Below are 16226 nucleotides of genomic sequence, written 5' to 3' on the forward strand. Positions count from 1 at the left end.
GTCATGTGACCCAGTATAAGCTGAGACCCATTCGAGGACCCCCGGAGAAATGGGGGCTTGGGGGCACTGCCTTTCGGGTTTGTGCACGCAGATGTTTGCAAGATCCAGAAGGAGCAAACAAAGCGCAATTGCTCTTCCCGGGGCTCTGATGTTTTCCCGGTCCAGGCGATGATGCGGCGCAAATTGATGATGATGATGATGATGATGATAGTATGGAGGTGTCCGCCCCCGCACTGACCACGATAGTGGACGACGGGTCGCGCCCAGGACCGGCGCATCGCGCATTCCGCGATAGCATGATCGCAACGGAAAGAGTAGGCAAGGAAAGATAAGAAAGCGGTGGTACTTACTTGATAAGGTCGATAGACGTCCGCTGTTTTTGGAGAATCAAACAAAAGAAGGATTAGCCAGGAAAGACAAGGACGATCAGGGGAAAGGAAGAAGGAAGAAGGAGGAGGGGGGAAGGGAAGACGAAAGGACCAAATGGTTGGGAGGGGGACGAGCGGTGATTGGAGGGCGTGTTTCAATGGGAGGGAAAAAGAGGAAGGAGGGGGTTAAGCTGAGAATGTACCAGCCCAGAGAAAGAGAAGGGACGGGTAAACAGGGGTTAAACAGGGGACTGGATAACTGGGAACACGAGTAATTCCAGTACATAGTTATACTGTTGGCAGTGAGACAGGGCGGGACACCTTACCCATAATTTCAAGCTCGGAGCTGGTGGTACAGGGAGAGTTGGTGGTCGATCGTTGTGAAGGGGAGGTGGGAGAGGTGGAGAAAGAAGAAGGAAGGAGGAGAAGATGGCGAAAAGGAGAAGGAGGAGGAAGGAGTGGTGGTGGATAAAGTGGACGGAAAGGCGGGTTGAGGTTGTTTGGGGGTTGAGTGTTTTGAGATGGGCAGATTGACAGGTGAACACGTTAAATTGGGGTTCTGATACTCGGATTTGGCCTTTACTTTTATCGAGTAGACTCAAAATGGTAAAATTGTAGTTAGCAGAAATATTACAGTTTGACTATCTCTGAACGATAGCCAGTTTGGCCGAGTGGTTAAAGGCGTTTGACTTAAGCTCAAATCCGTTCTGGTTCGTCGGTTCGAATCCGACAGCTGGCATTTTGCTTTTTGCTAGGCTAAAAAACTAGCCGTGCCAGTTTAGTTCCAATGATAGACAAGGAAAGTTGGTTGATCTCAAGAGTTATTATTATCCAGTATTGGAATCCTGCAGCCAGCCACCGGTCCAGCCCTCGGAAAAGGACAGCACTACCTCCAGCAAAACATGCGCCTTTTTTTCTACAAGACTAAATTTACTATGATCGAAGAATCAAATGGATCTGAGATACAAAGAGCACTACCAATCTCCGTTACTTTACCACACACACCCTGGCCAAACGTCTCGCATTTAATCCCAAGTATATTGAACTCTACTCCATATCTATTACTTGATACCTCAATCAACCAGAAACACATCTCTGAGATCAGACTAAATCGTTTTCATTTCTTCACTCTAGAACGAACACGAAAGAAAAAGTCAAACGCAAAAAAAATAAGATCACAGATCGAGAGAAAAGAAACGAATGCGTGGATGCTCTACATCCCCGGGGGAATCACGAATCGAAAGAGACCCGGTTAACCTTGCGCCTGCAACACCCGGAACGAACGCCTACGGCGGAAGGGATCTAAAACTGGGGCGGCGAGCTATTCTCGAGAATAGTCTCTGCCAAAATGAATGAAACCAAAAACGCCCAATGAAAGTCTAGGACGCATTGTTATGTAGTGTGTGAGAGGGGGACAATATGATAGGTAGTGCGGGGGAACGGCAATTGATACATGTACAAGTGGACACTCTGGTCCGAGAACTAGGAAAGCATGGGAGAAAAGCATACTTGAAGTGAAGATAGGAACAAAAGAAAAGAAAAGCAGATGTAAAAGGAAAGTGAGAAAAGAAAAAAAAAGACGGAGATCATGCGGCCACGTTGGTCGGTGGATAGCGGCCAGGGATCTTCATGTCGATGGCCACGACGCTGTCTCGTTTGGGCAGACCCAAGTCTGGAACGGTTTTGGCCGAGCCGGCGGCTCCTGTCCCCGCGTACCCATCCTCATGGTTCTGGGTAGCCAAGGAGCCACTGGCAACGGCTGCGCCATTCTTCAGAAACGCGGGCGTCTCATCGACCGAGGTGGCCATCGTGTTGTTGGTGTAGTCGGTGCCGTTAGTATTGGTCGGCACCGTAGACACGCTCTCCCGACGAGCCATCTGCGGTGGCGCAGAAGATTCACGGCGGTCTGCGGCCTCCAAGACACCGGACATGGCCACTACGGAGTTATGATCTCCGTCCGAGCGGATTTCGCGGGCATCCGTGTTCGCAGCTTGGGACAGCTGGCTCTTCTTCTGCTGGGCCACGATGGCAGCCGGGCCGATCCAATCCCCGTAGTAACTGTCATGGCGACTCATCCGGGACCGAGATCGATCCACCTTGATCGAACCGCCATCATTGGTAGGTTGTGGGGATGCCGTGGCGAAATCGCGATCACCGTAGAACCGGGAAGGATCCGCGGCCCCGGTGCCATCTGGAAGGGCGCCAGCGGCAGCGATCATGTCCCTGCCTGCAGAGCTGTCACCGCTAGATGGGGATAGTGGCGCCTGGAGGTGCCGATCGATCTGGACGTCACTCGGGAAGGCCCCGCCGGGCTGGCGGGTGGCTGAGGTGGGCCGTTCCTGGCCCAGAACCACGGACTCGGCGGAGTACGGGGTCTGATCGGCCTCGTCATCCTCCAACACCTCGCTGTTGGTCGAACGACCACTCACGCTCCGGACGTGTCGACGAACGAATGCATTTCGCGCTTCACCAGTTTTGTTGCTCAGACTCTCGATATCCTCATACCAAGACATCATAGTTTCGTGGGACTCGGCGCGGAACACCCAAGAGTGGCCGCGATGCATGGCACCAGTTTGTCGACCCTTCAACATGAACTTGTGGGAGCTGGAATCTTCTTGCGAATGAGAGCCCAGTTTCTGCTCGGGCAGGTACAACGACATGATTGGAGTCTGCCACTCCACGCGGTCGGCCGACTTGAACTCGTGCAGATGCGTTGGCGACAGCACGTACCAACCAGGAGTATAGCTCTTCAGGTACTTGCTCTTGCGCTCCAGCATACCAGCACGAACTTCTGCTGCTGCCGGGTGATCCTTGCCATCGTAGGTGATGTTCTCCACGTTCCGCAGCGGGATGCGGGGGTCGACGAGTTCATCGGTGCCAGCGACAAAGGCATTCCACTCGTGATCTTGTGGCATCGAAATCGGTCCCGCACGAAGCTTCTCCACCGTATCGTAAGCCTCGTCAGCTTCCCTCTTAAGGATGCTGGCGTAGGCGTTGTAGGCCTTTTGGATCTCGCTGACGACGATCGATTCGAGTTCGCGGCCGGAGTTTTCCAGATTCAAGTAAGCCTGTAGTAGAAAAGAAACAAAATTAGCCTATGCAAGTCCAACTAGAGCAGCAAAACAGTGTAATGCGCAACGAACCCGATGGAGATAGTTTTCTTCCTCGATCTGCTTTTCGACTTGTCGCTCAACATTCAGGCGCATCAAGAACGGATCGCCTTTACCAGAAGTGGCAGAGGGGTCGGTATCCACCAGGCCTAGCGACTCATGTAGATTGCGCACGGCCTTACGGGTGCCGTCAATTTCCTTCTCCACGGTGTTCTTAAAATCGCCAGAGAGACTCTTGATCTCCTTGGTCTTCTTTTGAAGATCGCTTCGGAGACCAGTCAACTGGCTGATCACCTCAGTCTCCACCTCCACGGCCTTGTTGGCCTCCGTATAACCTTGGCGATGGAAATGTTGGAGAATCTCGGTGGCATCGGCGAGACCGCCAGATTGTAGGAAGGCTTGAGGGGCGACCTGGTTGTTCATCACATGGGAGGCGGACAGGAAGAGCTTCGATCTGGTTTCGTAGGACTTTTGTACTTCCTTGAAGAAGATGATAAGATCCTTTAGGATCTTGCGCCAGGCTATGGAAAGAAAGAGACAGATCAGTAAGGTTCACATAGCACAAAGGGAATGCAGATGTGTCCGAGTGGGAGAACGTACCTTGAAAGCGGTTGGCCAACACCTCCGTTGGGTTGCCCGTGGTCGGGATGGGAACCATGAATGCACTGTTGACATCCTCTACTCCATCCGAGTGGTATTTCTCGCGATCGCCCAAGCTGAGGCTTCGCACGCTGCCTGCGCGCATGGAGCGGCGACTCCCATTGCGCCGCAAACTGCCTTTCTTGCTCAGGGAAGCCTTCTTACGGAGTGTGCCTGAGCGCGACGGGCCGGGGGACATGAGTGAGGCTGAGCGTTGCACCCCAGTACTGCCTCCGGAGGGACCGTCGAGTAAGACGGAGCTGCGGCGACTGACTGACTCAAAGTCCTCCTTGAAGCGCGGGTTATGGGCGAGTTGGGACGACTGGTCGAGGTTATTGTAGTGGTAGGCCGAGCCGGTGCCGGCATAGGAGTTGGGTCGCGATGAGGAAGAGCGAACGGCGCTGTACCCGCGGATCAGGGCCCCTGTCTCATTTGGGTGCGGGATCGAGTATGCATCCTGCACGGGGGTCTGTGGCCGCGCGGCCATCGCCATGATGGGAACGTGGTGAATGGGGGGAGAGAAAGAAGTCGGAGATTTCGTAGATGCAGACCGGAGTTTGGGGGAGATCGAAAAGGAGTGACAGGGGGGTGGATGAGAGAGAATGGAGAAGAAAAGGAGATACGGGGGAGATTGAGGAATTGGAAATTTCAAGTAAGGGGAATAATGAGTCTTGGATGCAGCCTGTTCGGGAGGTTTTTTTTAGGTCTTTGGATTGCCTTCGAGTAAGAGGGGGGAGACACTGGTTACCCAGCGACCGGCGAGGCTTAGGCCTGGGCTGTTTTGCGGGGAGTTCGTCGAACAGGCTTGGACGACGGGAGATCAATTTCACTTGCCCCACACGACTATCGGCGTAAAAGTCCTGCAAAATAAGGAGGGGGGAAGGGGGGAAAGGTCAAGAAAGAAAATGAGAAATGATGCGAGATATGAATCGCTCGAATTGGAGAGCCAAAAAAGAAGTCCCGGGGATGCCGATCGATCGCCAGAGTATGGAAAAAGAATGGTGTGGGAATGACGTCTACGAGGAGAGGGGATGAGTGATGACGACCGGGAAACCCACCCCTGTGGCCAAGCCCCCAGTTGTCTAAACGAGTACCCAGTTACAACTCGACTTACTACGATACTACTTGGTATATCATTTCGGAGGGCCCGGCTACCTATTGGGAGGGAAAAAGTGATACCTGAAAGCTAATTCGTATGAATCACGATGGTTGACGTCGAGGACCTGCGTTGGCGGAAATCATGACCGATCAGGCGAAGATGTTGGTCTTGACTGCTGGTCTCCTCCGGTTCGGACTGCATCCTGCATTTCTACATGACTCCGATGGTTAAGGGGAGAAGTGGATATTTGTTCATGTACACTCGCTCAGGGCGAATTATGTCATCTTCTGCCCTGCGTCCTAACAGCAGTTCAACTATCACTGAACTCCTCTTCCTTTCATATGTTCTTCATGTCTGAGGTTTTTTTGCTAGAAATCTAGCTCACTGGGCCTCTTGATTGGAATTGGAATTTCAGTAGAACTAAAACAAGCTACGATGCCATCAATTCATCTTAGCGTTTCGCGGATTTGAAAGCAATATAGATCAGATAACGTTACCCCGAAAATGCACGGCATCCCCCCTTGCTGATCTGTCATCTGCAGAAAGCGACAGCATCTATATATGTACACGCTACTACCCGAAGAGAATCGAACACTATATTCCTCTTTTTATATTCTTCAACTGCTCCATCTTTACCTGCGCAAATGACACCATCTCTGCCCTTGTCTCGCCGTCAAGCAATTCAACCCTCATACCCTTGTCATGTATTACATCCCAATAGATAACATCCACGTCGAAACTCTTCCTTGCTGCATAATCGAACCAGAATCGCCCAGTCTTCCATGAATCACGCATTTAGGCAGACACAGACGGCTCAACGGGTTCCCTACACTCCAACGTCGTTTCACTTTCCACTCATTCCAACCATCGCAAGAATTGCTCAATTCGAGGCTCGTAGAGTGTCAAAAATTCTTCTATCGAGCATCGCTCAAGCCACACTTCCCCTGAAAGGAGTAACCACCAGGGTTGGTCATTCATACGTGAACTCGGCCGGCATGGCATTCGTAAATTCCAAATCGAGTACAGCAGTAATCTGCAGTGTTGGTGATGAGAAGATGCAGGCTTGGCAGGGTAAAGATAGGTGATTACATACTACTCCGTACCTTTGATTGGTTTCCCTAGTTTTACGGAGTTGAAACTTAGTTACAAGGTCCTCTTGTGCATAGTAATAATCATAGCTAACTACGGAGCTAAAGTGAGGATTAAGGGACCCTGAACCTCGAGCACCCCACTAGCTCCTTCATCACTAGATGGGCCATAGAAATCTCATGCTCCGAAGCTCGTAACCCCGATTTAGTCTGTAGATAACACAGAAGACCGGTACACAATTCAATGTTATTCGTTTGCCTAGATGGTTAATGTGGTTGAGTTGGCTGACGAAGGTGGCTCCGCCTGCGTTTAATTGAATGCTGTAGCCTACAGGCCCTGAAAGGATAAGGAAGCCAAAATGGGCTCGGCTTATGGGAGCATGATCCACATGATCTGTGGCTCAGTCCCATCCGAGGCCTGTCGTATAATTTCAATTTGTTAGAAGAGGTCCATAGAAAAGGGGGGAGATGCTCGATTGGTTGTCCCCTCCCCTGATCTGCCCTGTTCACTGGGCATGACGTCGGGGTCCAAGGCAGGAGGAGAGGGGAAACAAACTCGAAGCTTGCTGGATAACGTTTTTTGCACCTTGCTGAGGACATGGCCTCCGTACCGATGCAGTCTGATGCTTCTGATGCAGGTCTGCTTTCGCATTGATTATTGCAATGTTGCCGTCGTGATCGTTATTGCGAACGATGATCGCGGGAGGCCGGTACTTGGGAGACACTCGGGAGTTGCAAGGATATAGGTTTGCCACAGTAGACAGTAACCGGTTGAGCTTCAAGTTAGTTTCGAGTCCGAGCCACACGGGTGTCTCTCTATGATTCTTCCTGGTTGGCTATCAACCCAGCGACTGAGTCGTCAGTAGTGACAATTCAGTGATATCAAGATCGACATGGTCCATAGGAAGAGACTTTCGTCAGATAAAATCATGGTTTGAAAATTCCGGTTTCGAATGTCATGCAGAGCTTCAGAATTTCTAGGTTGTTGATCATTAGCGAAGCTTTCTTGCTGCAGGTTTGAAGTGAAAATCATGCCTCTGGACGTACTCCGTAGTATGTCGAGGGTGAGTTTGATATGGCTGCATCGTCATTGGCCGCCTTCCACATCTTCCCCTCCACCACTCCACGAACCCCCAAACTTGATCGCAAAACCTAAGCCGCCCACACGAGCTTATTTAATACTCCCGGAAGGACCGGACCTACGCGGCGTACGAAAGCTCTACTTGGGATTTATGCAATGGATCTTATCTCTTCAGAATGACTGGCCAATGGTCTTGACGGGGGAATTGCACATTGGCCTAACCCCTCCCATTCTACCCACACAGATGTATAAACAGCTCTACGTCACTTAAGTCTCACGAATAAGAAATTGGGTTCGGATTGTTGTATCCTGCATGCTAAGGCAACATGACGAAAAGTGGGTAATTTACACAACGAGACTGGGGGGTAAAGGGAGGAAGATAATCGGAGGAAAGAAGGGATAGGCTTTTATGATGCGGGGACTGGGGATCTGGGGACCTCAATGCCGTATGCCTCCTTGATGCGCTCTGCGCGGCGCTCCTCATAGTTGGGGCCGTAGATGCCTGTAAATTGCAATTAGCATTGCTCGATTCCGGTACTCTCACAGAACTAGGTATCAGATGGGTATTGGTGAAAACGTACCGCGTCCCTCACCCAATTCAGCAAAGGTCTGCTCGGCGGGGGTCTGGAAAGCCTTGCGCAGCTTCGTCCGGCGGTCGAACTCATCCTCAGTCTTGTCCTTGTCATATCCGAAGAGGGAGCCACCGGTGTAATCGAACGCGAACAGGCCGGTCGAGAGGGCCACGCCGTATCCCAGAACGGCGGGGAGGGAGCGGGCTAAAAACTGGTCAGTATACCACAGAGTCGACCCAATTGCGATGCTATAGTTCATGCATGTCCGTAACTGACCTCGAAGACCCAGGATCGCACCGGAGAAGAAACCACCGATGGCAGTGTTCAAAGGGTCCTGCTTCTCGCGCAGGTTGGCCGAGGCGGTCTTGGCGAACTCATAGGTACCACCCATTGCGGCTAACAGAACAATTATATTAGCATTGGCAAACCGAGGAATCCGTTCGACGAGGAGTTTGTACCGAGGATAGTGATGGTGCTGCCGCTGCGCATGAAGATACCCAGCGGGCCGACGTTCTGCCTGACCAGGGTGTTCTGCACGGCCGAGGCAAAGAGACCAATACCACCAGTCATCAAGGTGGTCTTGGTGGCTGCTGAGACAGCATCCTGGGGGTGGTAGTGGTGGTCCTCTTCGTGGTTCGCCATGGTATCGCGGGGAGGGTTGAGCTGCGAATGGACTTGGAGGCGGACGGAGGTGTGGTCGAGTTGGGATTTCGGGAATCCATTTTGCTGCGCTAGACCGCCTAATAGACCGCCCTGGCGATATGGCAATCAACCCATGGAGCTCTATCGGCTCTTCTGCTTCAAACAGCGTCACAACAAAGCATCCTGCTTTTGTTTTTTCTCAAATCTCATTGCATTGCTGGTGAATAGGCTTGGTCTCCTCGATTTGGACTCGCACATACGTATCCTTTCAAGCTGTCGCTGCTTCGTCTCCAGCATCCGGTGCAAGCTTACCGCCCGCTGCTGCCCAGTGCGGTGGGCTCCCCGCCGTCTCTCCGCTAGCCAGTCCCCATCGACGGGACACCGTTTCATCGCGGGGGCCCAAAGCTATTTGCTGGGTCCGTATGGGTGATTTGAATCTGGGAGTGCCCGGATCTCTTCCATCTGCGAAAGAACAACTTTTGTGTCGTGCGGTGCTGCGTCGATAAATCGATCATCATGGTGCCTCCACAGCGGCCAGGTGGGTACATATAAAAGAAGCAAAGCTTCCTATGATATGTGTTGTTGTAGGATAGGCTGCTGACATATCTTCTCGTTACAATGCATAGGCAAGACGGCTCCCCGGTTGGCGGAGGACATTCGGCTATACGATCCTGTGCATGTTCCAGCTACTGGCCTCAACCTACTGTCACAGGTACCACCGGTACACCCAGAGGATAGCGACAAGACCTCAGACTTTGTCTCGCCTCATGCTTGTCGACACACATATGTGACCAAGGAGAACCAAACATACCTGGCAGACGCCGAGCAAAAACGGAGACCGGGAACATCGTCAAAGCTATCGGCTGTCTGCTCGAAATGTCGCTACCACTTGCAAGTGGTTGTCAATTACACCACTGGTGGAAATACGTTTGGTCTGTCCAAGGCAGCAGATCATCTGCACCACTTTGTGTACAAATCAGGTAGACAGCAGGGAAGTCGAATGGCGGAAGAGGTAACTGAGAAAGGGCAGGTGGTAGAGACCTACCACTATCAGTGCTCTCATCTTTCATGCTCGGCAATGGTTTCACTGCGGATTCTGTCGCCTCTTATTACTCCACATCTTCTGGAGCTGCTGAGCGATCCAGTTTTGATTCGTGAACGAGCAGAAGAAGCAATTGCGGCTCAACCAGAGCGACTCGAGGGTATGGCCACTCCGGCGCCTATCACAGTCTTGGATAACTTGCGCCTTTACCTCCACAACGCTCTTCATACACATGAGCGCAGCAAGGCAATTTCGTCCGCCAATAAGAGGTTCATGCTATCGTTTGGGCTTGAGGGAACTGCGTGTAAAGATGTCTTGGAATTCTTGGGATTTGCCTACGATGCCGTCAGTGCCTTCCATACTCTTATATCCTCCGCATTGTGCATGTCACTAACTCTTTCCATAGGATGCTGGTAGCTGGCAGCCACCATCTCCCAACCCTTGGACAATAAAGCCCTACCAAGATACAGAGCGGATCTTCCTCGACGACATTATCCACGAACTACTATGCTTGCTGCACCAGAGACCCGTTTCCGAAAAAAGAGGTGTCAACTTCCCTGTACTTCCCCCATCGTCAACAAATGACCTCTTCTACGCGCTGGAAGCCCAAGATTGTTCGTATTTTCCCTCGCTAAACCTGAGGTATCCCTGAAACTAACACCTGGTTTAGATCCGAAAGCTTCACGTGCCCACGAATTCGCGATGCCGCCTGCACCGTGAGTATCCCTAATCTACGTTGACGTGTCTTACGTGTGAGTGACGAGGATCACTAATTCTCTGCTTTTCATACAGGTTCTATGAGGATCTCGGTGCCACCGAGGATATGGCAGCCTCGGCCATTATCGAAGCATACAATCGACAAGTTTCCCTCGACCCGGGACGCTCACCGCTGTATCTGCAATGTCTCAAAGCGATCGCCACACTGCGGGGTGGAGAAGACTATGAGGTTATTGAGCCGGCTGTGGCTCTCGCTTACTCCGAAGGCAAATTCACGGATGATGATCTTGTTGACTCGTACAGATACTTTGGGTTGTGGCATAATGATTACAGTCTGGATGCAGATACCATTATTGGAAAGTTCTACTCTTATGTCAGTTCGACATCCCCAGAGAAAGAGAATGAATCACGCCAGCACTTGTGGCGGATTGGTGTCAACAGAAGCAGTGAGCGCATCAAAGCCGTGTCAGAAGACCGAGTCTCCACTGTTGAGCAGGCCCAAGTGTTCCTGGGTGTCGAGGACAACACCCCAGATGATTTCATCATCACGATGTACACTGCAAAAATCAACGATAACCCGGCCTGCAAAGAAGTCGCCAATCGCGCTCTCAAGCTCATCGCAGAAGGCCGCAATTCGAATATGCTGAATCACTACCGTGCCACTGGGGAGACTATGGAAGCAGAAATGGATATCGGGGATGCCTACCGCATGCTTCAGATTCCAGATCGCACTGCCGATGATGGCGCCATCATAGCAGCCTACACGATCTGTGTCGACGAGAACCCAGGCCAGGCCGAAATCTACAACCGAGCTTTGAAGATTATTGCCAATAATATGGATAGCCCGATGTTGCGTAACATGGCTGGGGTCTCAAGCGAACCAGATCGCAACCTGTTGGATTGGCCGGTCGGTCTGCAGAATATCGGCAACACATGCTATCTGAACAGTCTTCTGCAGTTCTATTTCTCAGTCCGTCCATTTCGCGACATGGTCATGCATTTTGAGAAACATCAAATGGATGTGAATGACGAATCGAGTCTGGCTCAAAAGCAGGTAGGCTCCCGCAAAGTGGCTAAGAAGGAAGTAGAACGGTCACTCAAATGTAAGTTCAGTGATTGCCGTTTATCAAGGCTATGGAAAAGTAAAGCTAATCATTTGCAGTTCTCGGTGAACTCCGTGGTTTGTTTGACAGTATGATCACGTCGGCACAGTCTTCAGTAACTCCTGGCCAAGAGCTTGCACGTCTGACTTTGATCAGCTCGGGAGGTGAGGCTGTTATCCGTCGAATGTCATCCATTTCAAAGTCTCAAACTCTCGGTGACGTTGACGGAAGGCCTATTCTGGGACCTCTCGGGCCTCCTCGCCCAATTGCTGAAGAGCAAGACGAAGAGCACAGCGCTCGAGAAAACGGAACGCCGCTTTCGAAGGCCTCCAATCCCAGCGATGTTGGCAGCGATGCCACCCTTATTTCAGAAGCAATTCCCAACGCGGAACCTGCGCAGGAGGATATTAAGGGTGGCCCACTTTCGCCGGCATCAGATACCGATGGGGATGCTATCGACAAGGCCGGCACCACCCCACTGTCTCCCGAGCCTTCCAACCAACCGCCACCGGTACCCCCACGTCCGATTCCGGAAGTGGATCGCCAGAAGCAGTTGATCGAAGAGGTGGAGATTGGTGCTCAGCAAGACGTCACGGAAGTGATCAACAATGTTCTCTTCCAGAGCCAGTGTGCCATTAGGCCATTGAGAATCGACAGCGACGGAGAACAGGTCGATCAGATCAAAGAGTAAGTATACCAAGTCTCTCAACTGCACACTTCCGTAATATTTACTGACAATCACCAGTCTCTTCTATGGTCGAACCCGATCATATATCACCACTGCAGGAGGCACCCGATCCAAAGAGGAAAGGTGGTGTGATATCAAGGTCGATGTAGCGGGCGGGTCGCGCGATATCTACGCAGCCATCGATGGCGCGTTTGATGTGCAAAAGATCAGCGTTGACGATACAGAGGCCGAACAGTACGGATCTATCACCACTATTCCTCCGATCCTGCAGATTCAGGTGCAGCGCGTTCAGTTCGACCCCGTGAAGAAGAGCTCTTTCAAGTCCACCCACCACCTGGACTTGCTGCAAAAAATATACCTTGACCGGTACATGGATACCACCAAGCCGGAGATGATGGATCGTCGCCGTCAGTGTTGGGAATGGAAGAGCAAGCTCAAGTTGCTCGAAGCTCGTCGAGCGGAGTTGTTGCGAAAGCAGGTATGAATTGGATTCGCTGACTAGCATCTGATCCCACAAGCTAACTCTCTACGCAGGAGGACGATCATCTTGAGATGACTGAGCTCTTCCGTAATACCAAAACTGTTCTTGAGGGTGTTGCCGCTATCGAGAGCGATAGCAATCTGGAGATCAAACCGGAGCTCCTCAGTGAGCTAGATCAGCTCTGCCAGACCGTGCAAAGCGAGCTCCAATGTAAGAGCCTTACTGTCTGTGAGACTGACTTCTTGCAACATGCTAACCTCTCTTCTGCAGCCGTCGACCAAGACATCCAGAACATTCAGGCCATGCTTGCCAACCAATTCTCCGATTCCACCAAGCTTCCATACCGATTGTACGCCGTCTTCGTGCACCACGGTTCCGTCTCGTTTGGGCACTATTGGATCTATATCCACGACTTCCGCTATGACGTCTGGCGCAAGTACAACGATGAATATGTGACTGAGGTCCAGAACCTGGACGAAATCTTCAAGAACTCCGACACCAAGAACCCACCTACCCCCTACTTCCTCGTCTACATCAATGACACGATGAGAGATCGCCTCGTTGATCCTGTCTGTCGCGAAATCCCCGAATGGCAAACTCAACCCGACACGGGAACTGAGGACACCGAGGAGATATCTTTTATGGAGGACATTCAGTCACCAGGCATTCCTGTCGATGTCATCATGGAACCGCCATCCTACCAAGAAGTCGACCACTGATGAATCCAGTCACAATGGTCGATACTCGTGCTTGTTGCTCCATGAAGACAGGAGGCCGCATCCCGAACATTCCCCCGCTGTGATGCCCTTCGGCGATTTCACGGCGCTTCACTCCCCCACTATCCTATCCTTCCTTCCGCATCATTGTGCCCATTTCCGTGCTATGTATTGCGATATTCTTGCATGAGCGAGAGGAACATTCTTTGTCAGTGTACATAAGCAGAAGATACCATGAATGACCGATCATGTTGATGACATTTCTCGGGATCTATTCCGTTAGACGAGTAATCCTAGTTTGACCCAACAGAGTTGGATCATAGTTGAGCGCTATCCTAATGTTTACCGTAGTGTGATATATACTCTAAAGGCAAAATTAAATCTTCCAGCCATGGCCTCGTCAGAGGTTATCAAGGGTCGATTCTGGTGGCCAGAACTCTTGAGACCTGGTACGGTTGCCTCAGGCTACCAGATGAGTCAGCCACCGGGCGGCCCGCGGATCGGAATCGGATCGGCTGTCACTTCGGCTGCTGTTTTCATCCAAGTCTTATTATACATTGAGTCAAATAATTCAAAATATATAGGAGGTAGTGTACTGAGAGTCAATGTGATAGTTTCTGATAGGTTAAGTCCTTCTAAGTGCCCAATTGTATCGTTGCGAGGCGCATTGGAAAATTGGAGAGGCAATGAAGGTTCCTGCGGGGAAATGTGGGCATGTCCGGGGAAGAGCGCAAGACGAAGAACATCCGGATCCCATTCCGCATTCATTGCCGCCTCCCGGAACTATAAGAGTAACCACCTGCCGGGGTTTCATTCGCCTCCGCATTGCTGCTGCGGGCTGGTCTTGAATTTTTCTCTCCCCTCCTCCTTCTACCTATACGGCATCTTTCGTTCCCCAGTCAACTCAATCGCAGCAACTCGCCATGCCTTCTCAAGTAGCAACCTGCCTGCGCATGGCGCGGCAGTTCTCTGCTGACCCGGCCAAGGTATGTTGGAATAAGTCGCTCTACTCACCTCCAAAGATGCTAACGCCGTTTATTCTCTCTCTATAGCACCAGCGCTTCCTTGCTCGCAACTTCTCCAGCAGCGTCCGCCGGGCCGCGATCAACAAGGTCTTCGCCTCCGCGGAGGAGGCCACCAAGGACATGAAGTCCAACTCCACACTTCTGGCTGGTGGATTCGGACTCTGCGGTGTTCCAGATACTCTGATCAATGCGGTCCGCGCAAACTCTTCTATCCAAGGCTTGACCGTCGTCAGCAACAACGCCGGTGTCGACGGATCCGGTCTCGGCCTGCTCCTGCAGTCCAAGCAGATTAAGAAGATGATTGCCAGTTACGTCGGCGAAAACAAGACCTTTGAGCGCATGTATCTGACTGGCGAGATCGAGCTCGAGCTTACTCCCCAGGGTACTCTTGCTGAGCGCTGCCGCTCCGGCGGTGCGGGTATCCCTGCATTCTACACTCCCGCCGCTTTCGGCACCGTCGTTCAGACTGGTGACCTGCCTCTGCGCCACAACAGCGACGGCACTGTTGCCCTGTACAGCCAGCCTCGCGACACCAAGGTGTTCGATGGCAAGAACTATGTCATGGAGGAGGCGATCAAGGGTGACTATGCTTTCATCAAGGCCTGGAAGGCCGATAAGCTGGGTAACTGCCAGTTCCGCTATTCTGCGGCCAACTTCAACGGCGCTATGGGCCGCAACGCTAAGATGACCATCGTCGAGGCCGAGCACATTGTCGAGCCCGGTGAGATTGAGCCTGCTGCTATTCACCTGCCCGGTATCTACGTCAAGCGTGTGATCCAGAGCACCACGGAGAAGAAGATCGAGAAGTACACCTTCGCCAAGGAGGAGGGTGCCGATACCTCGGCGCTGGGTAAGGGTGACACCGCCAGCAAGCGCGAGCGTATTGTCCGCCGTGCCGCGAAGGAGTTCAAGAACGGCATGTATGCCAACCTGGGTATTGGTATGCCTATGCTTGCTCCCAACTTCGTCGACCCCTCCGTCGAGGTGACCTTGCAGTCTGAGAACGGTATCCTGGGTCTGGGTCCTTACCCCAAGCAGGGTGAGGAGGACCCCGATCTCATCAACGCCGGCAAGGAGACCGTCACTCTCAACCCTGGTGCCTCCGTCTTCGGTAGCGACGAGTCCTTCGGCATGATCCGCTCTGGTCGTATTGATCTGACTATCCTGGGTGCTATGCAAGTCAGTGCCCATGGTGACCTGGCCAACTGGATGCTGCCCGGCAAGATCAAGGGTTTCGGTGGTGCGATGGATCTTGTGTCCAACCCCTCTGCGACCAAGGTCGTGGTTACCATGGAGCACACCGATAAGAAGGGTAACCCCAAGATCGTCAAGCAGTGCGAGTTCCCTCTTACTGGACCCGCCTGCGTTAGCCGTATCATCACCGATCTCTGCGTCTTTGACGTTGACTTCACCGATGGTCTGACTCTGATTGAGATCGCTGAGGGTGTGACCGTTGAGGAGGTCAAGGCCAAGACTGAGGCTCCCTTCAAGGTTGCCGATGATCTGAAGCCCATGCTGTAAAAAATCCTTTTCTTGTCTCTGGTCTTCTTGCATTTGTTGTCTTTTGACATTTTGATTCTCCCGGAGCGTGCATTTCGATTTCAATTGGGTTATTGTATATATGAAATTTGTTGTGGAGTTAGTCTACTATACTACATAAAAGCGAATTGACTCGACGCTTATTCTCCACAAACTTGATCCATGAGCAACTCATCCTCAAACCTTTTAACGTAGATCTAAAACCTTGACAATTCTAAATTTCATGTATTGGAGTAGTGATACAGTAAATGTCGCCTAAAACATCACTTCAAAATATTGGTACATGCCATGCAAATCCGCCAGAAGAACCCCTCTA

The 16226-nt window shown here is 51.7% G+C and overlaps 4 protein-coding genes across 4 annotated transcripts; 2 read left to right on the forward strand and 2 right to left on the reverse strand.

Annotated features, from left to right (window-relative positions):
* Positions 1–1954: 1954 nt before the first annotated feature.
* On the reverse strand, positions 1955–4610 carry N7496_002431 (SLM1 family PH domain-containing protein; the record flags this gene model as incomplete). The annotated part of the gene is made up of 3 exons (XM_056695362.1): positions 1955–3436; positions 3512–3999; positions 4079–4610. The coding sequence occupies 3 exons, from the start codon at positions 4608–4610 to the stop codon at positions 1955–1957; spliced, it is 2502 nt and encodes an 833-aa protein (XP_056557574.1).
* Positions 4611–7792: 3182 nt separating this feature from the next.
* Positions 7793–8599, reverse strand: N7496_002432 (Tim17/Tim22/Tim23/Pmp24 family protein; the record flags this gene model as incomplete). The annotated part of the gene is made up of 3 exons (XM_056695363.1): positions 7793–7887; positions 7967–8353; positions 8416–8599. The coding sequence occupies 3 exons, from the start codon at positions 8597–8599 to the stop codon at positions 7793–7795; spliced, it is 666 nt and encodes a 221-aa protein (XP_056557575.1).
* A 516-nt stretch (positions 8600–9115) lies between these two features.
* N7496_002433 (ubiquitin-specific protease UBP2) lies at positions 9116–13349 on the forward strand (the record flags this gene model as incomplete). The annotated part of the gene is made up of 9 exons (XM_056695364.1): positions 9116–9137; positions 9226–9986; positions 10048–10255; positions 10312–10357; positions 10434–11461; positions 11521–12148; positions 12207–12627; positions 12684–12840; positions 12901–13349. 9 exons carry the CDS (start codon positions 9116–9118, stop codon positions 13347–13349), a joined length of 3720 nt encoding a protein of 1239 aa, XP_056557576.1.
* A 920-nt stretch (positions 13350–14269) lies between these two features.
* N7496_002434 (3-oxoacid CoA-transferase) lies at positions 14270–15892 on the forward strand (the record flags this gene model as incomplete). Its single annotated transcript, XM_056695365.1, has 2 exons — positions 14270–14332; positions 14399–15892. The coding sequence occupies 2 exons, from the start codon at positions 14270–14272 to the stop codon at positions 15890–15892; spliced, it is 1557 nt and encodes a 518-aa protein (XP_056557577.1).
* Positions 15893–16226: the final 334 nt, after the last annotated feature.

Source organism: Penicillium cataractarum, assembly GCF_028827025.1.
Source record: "Penicillium cataractarum strain IBT 29864 chromosome Unknown utg000002l, whole genome shotgun sequence".
Classification (NCBI taxonomy): domain Eukaryota; kingdom Fungi; phylum Ascomycota; class Eurotiomycetes; order Eurotiales; family Aspergillaceae; genus Penicillium; species Penicillium cataractarum.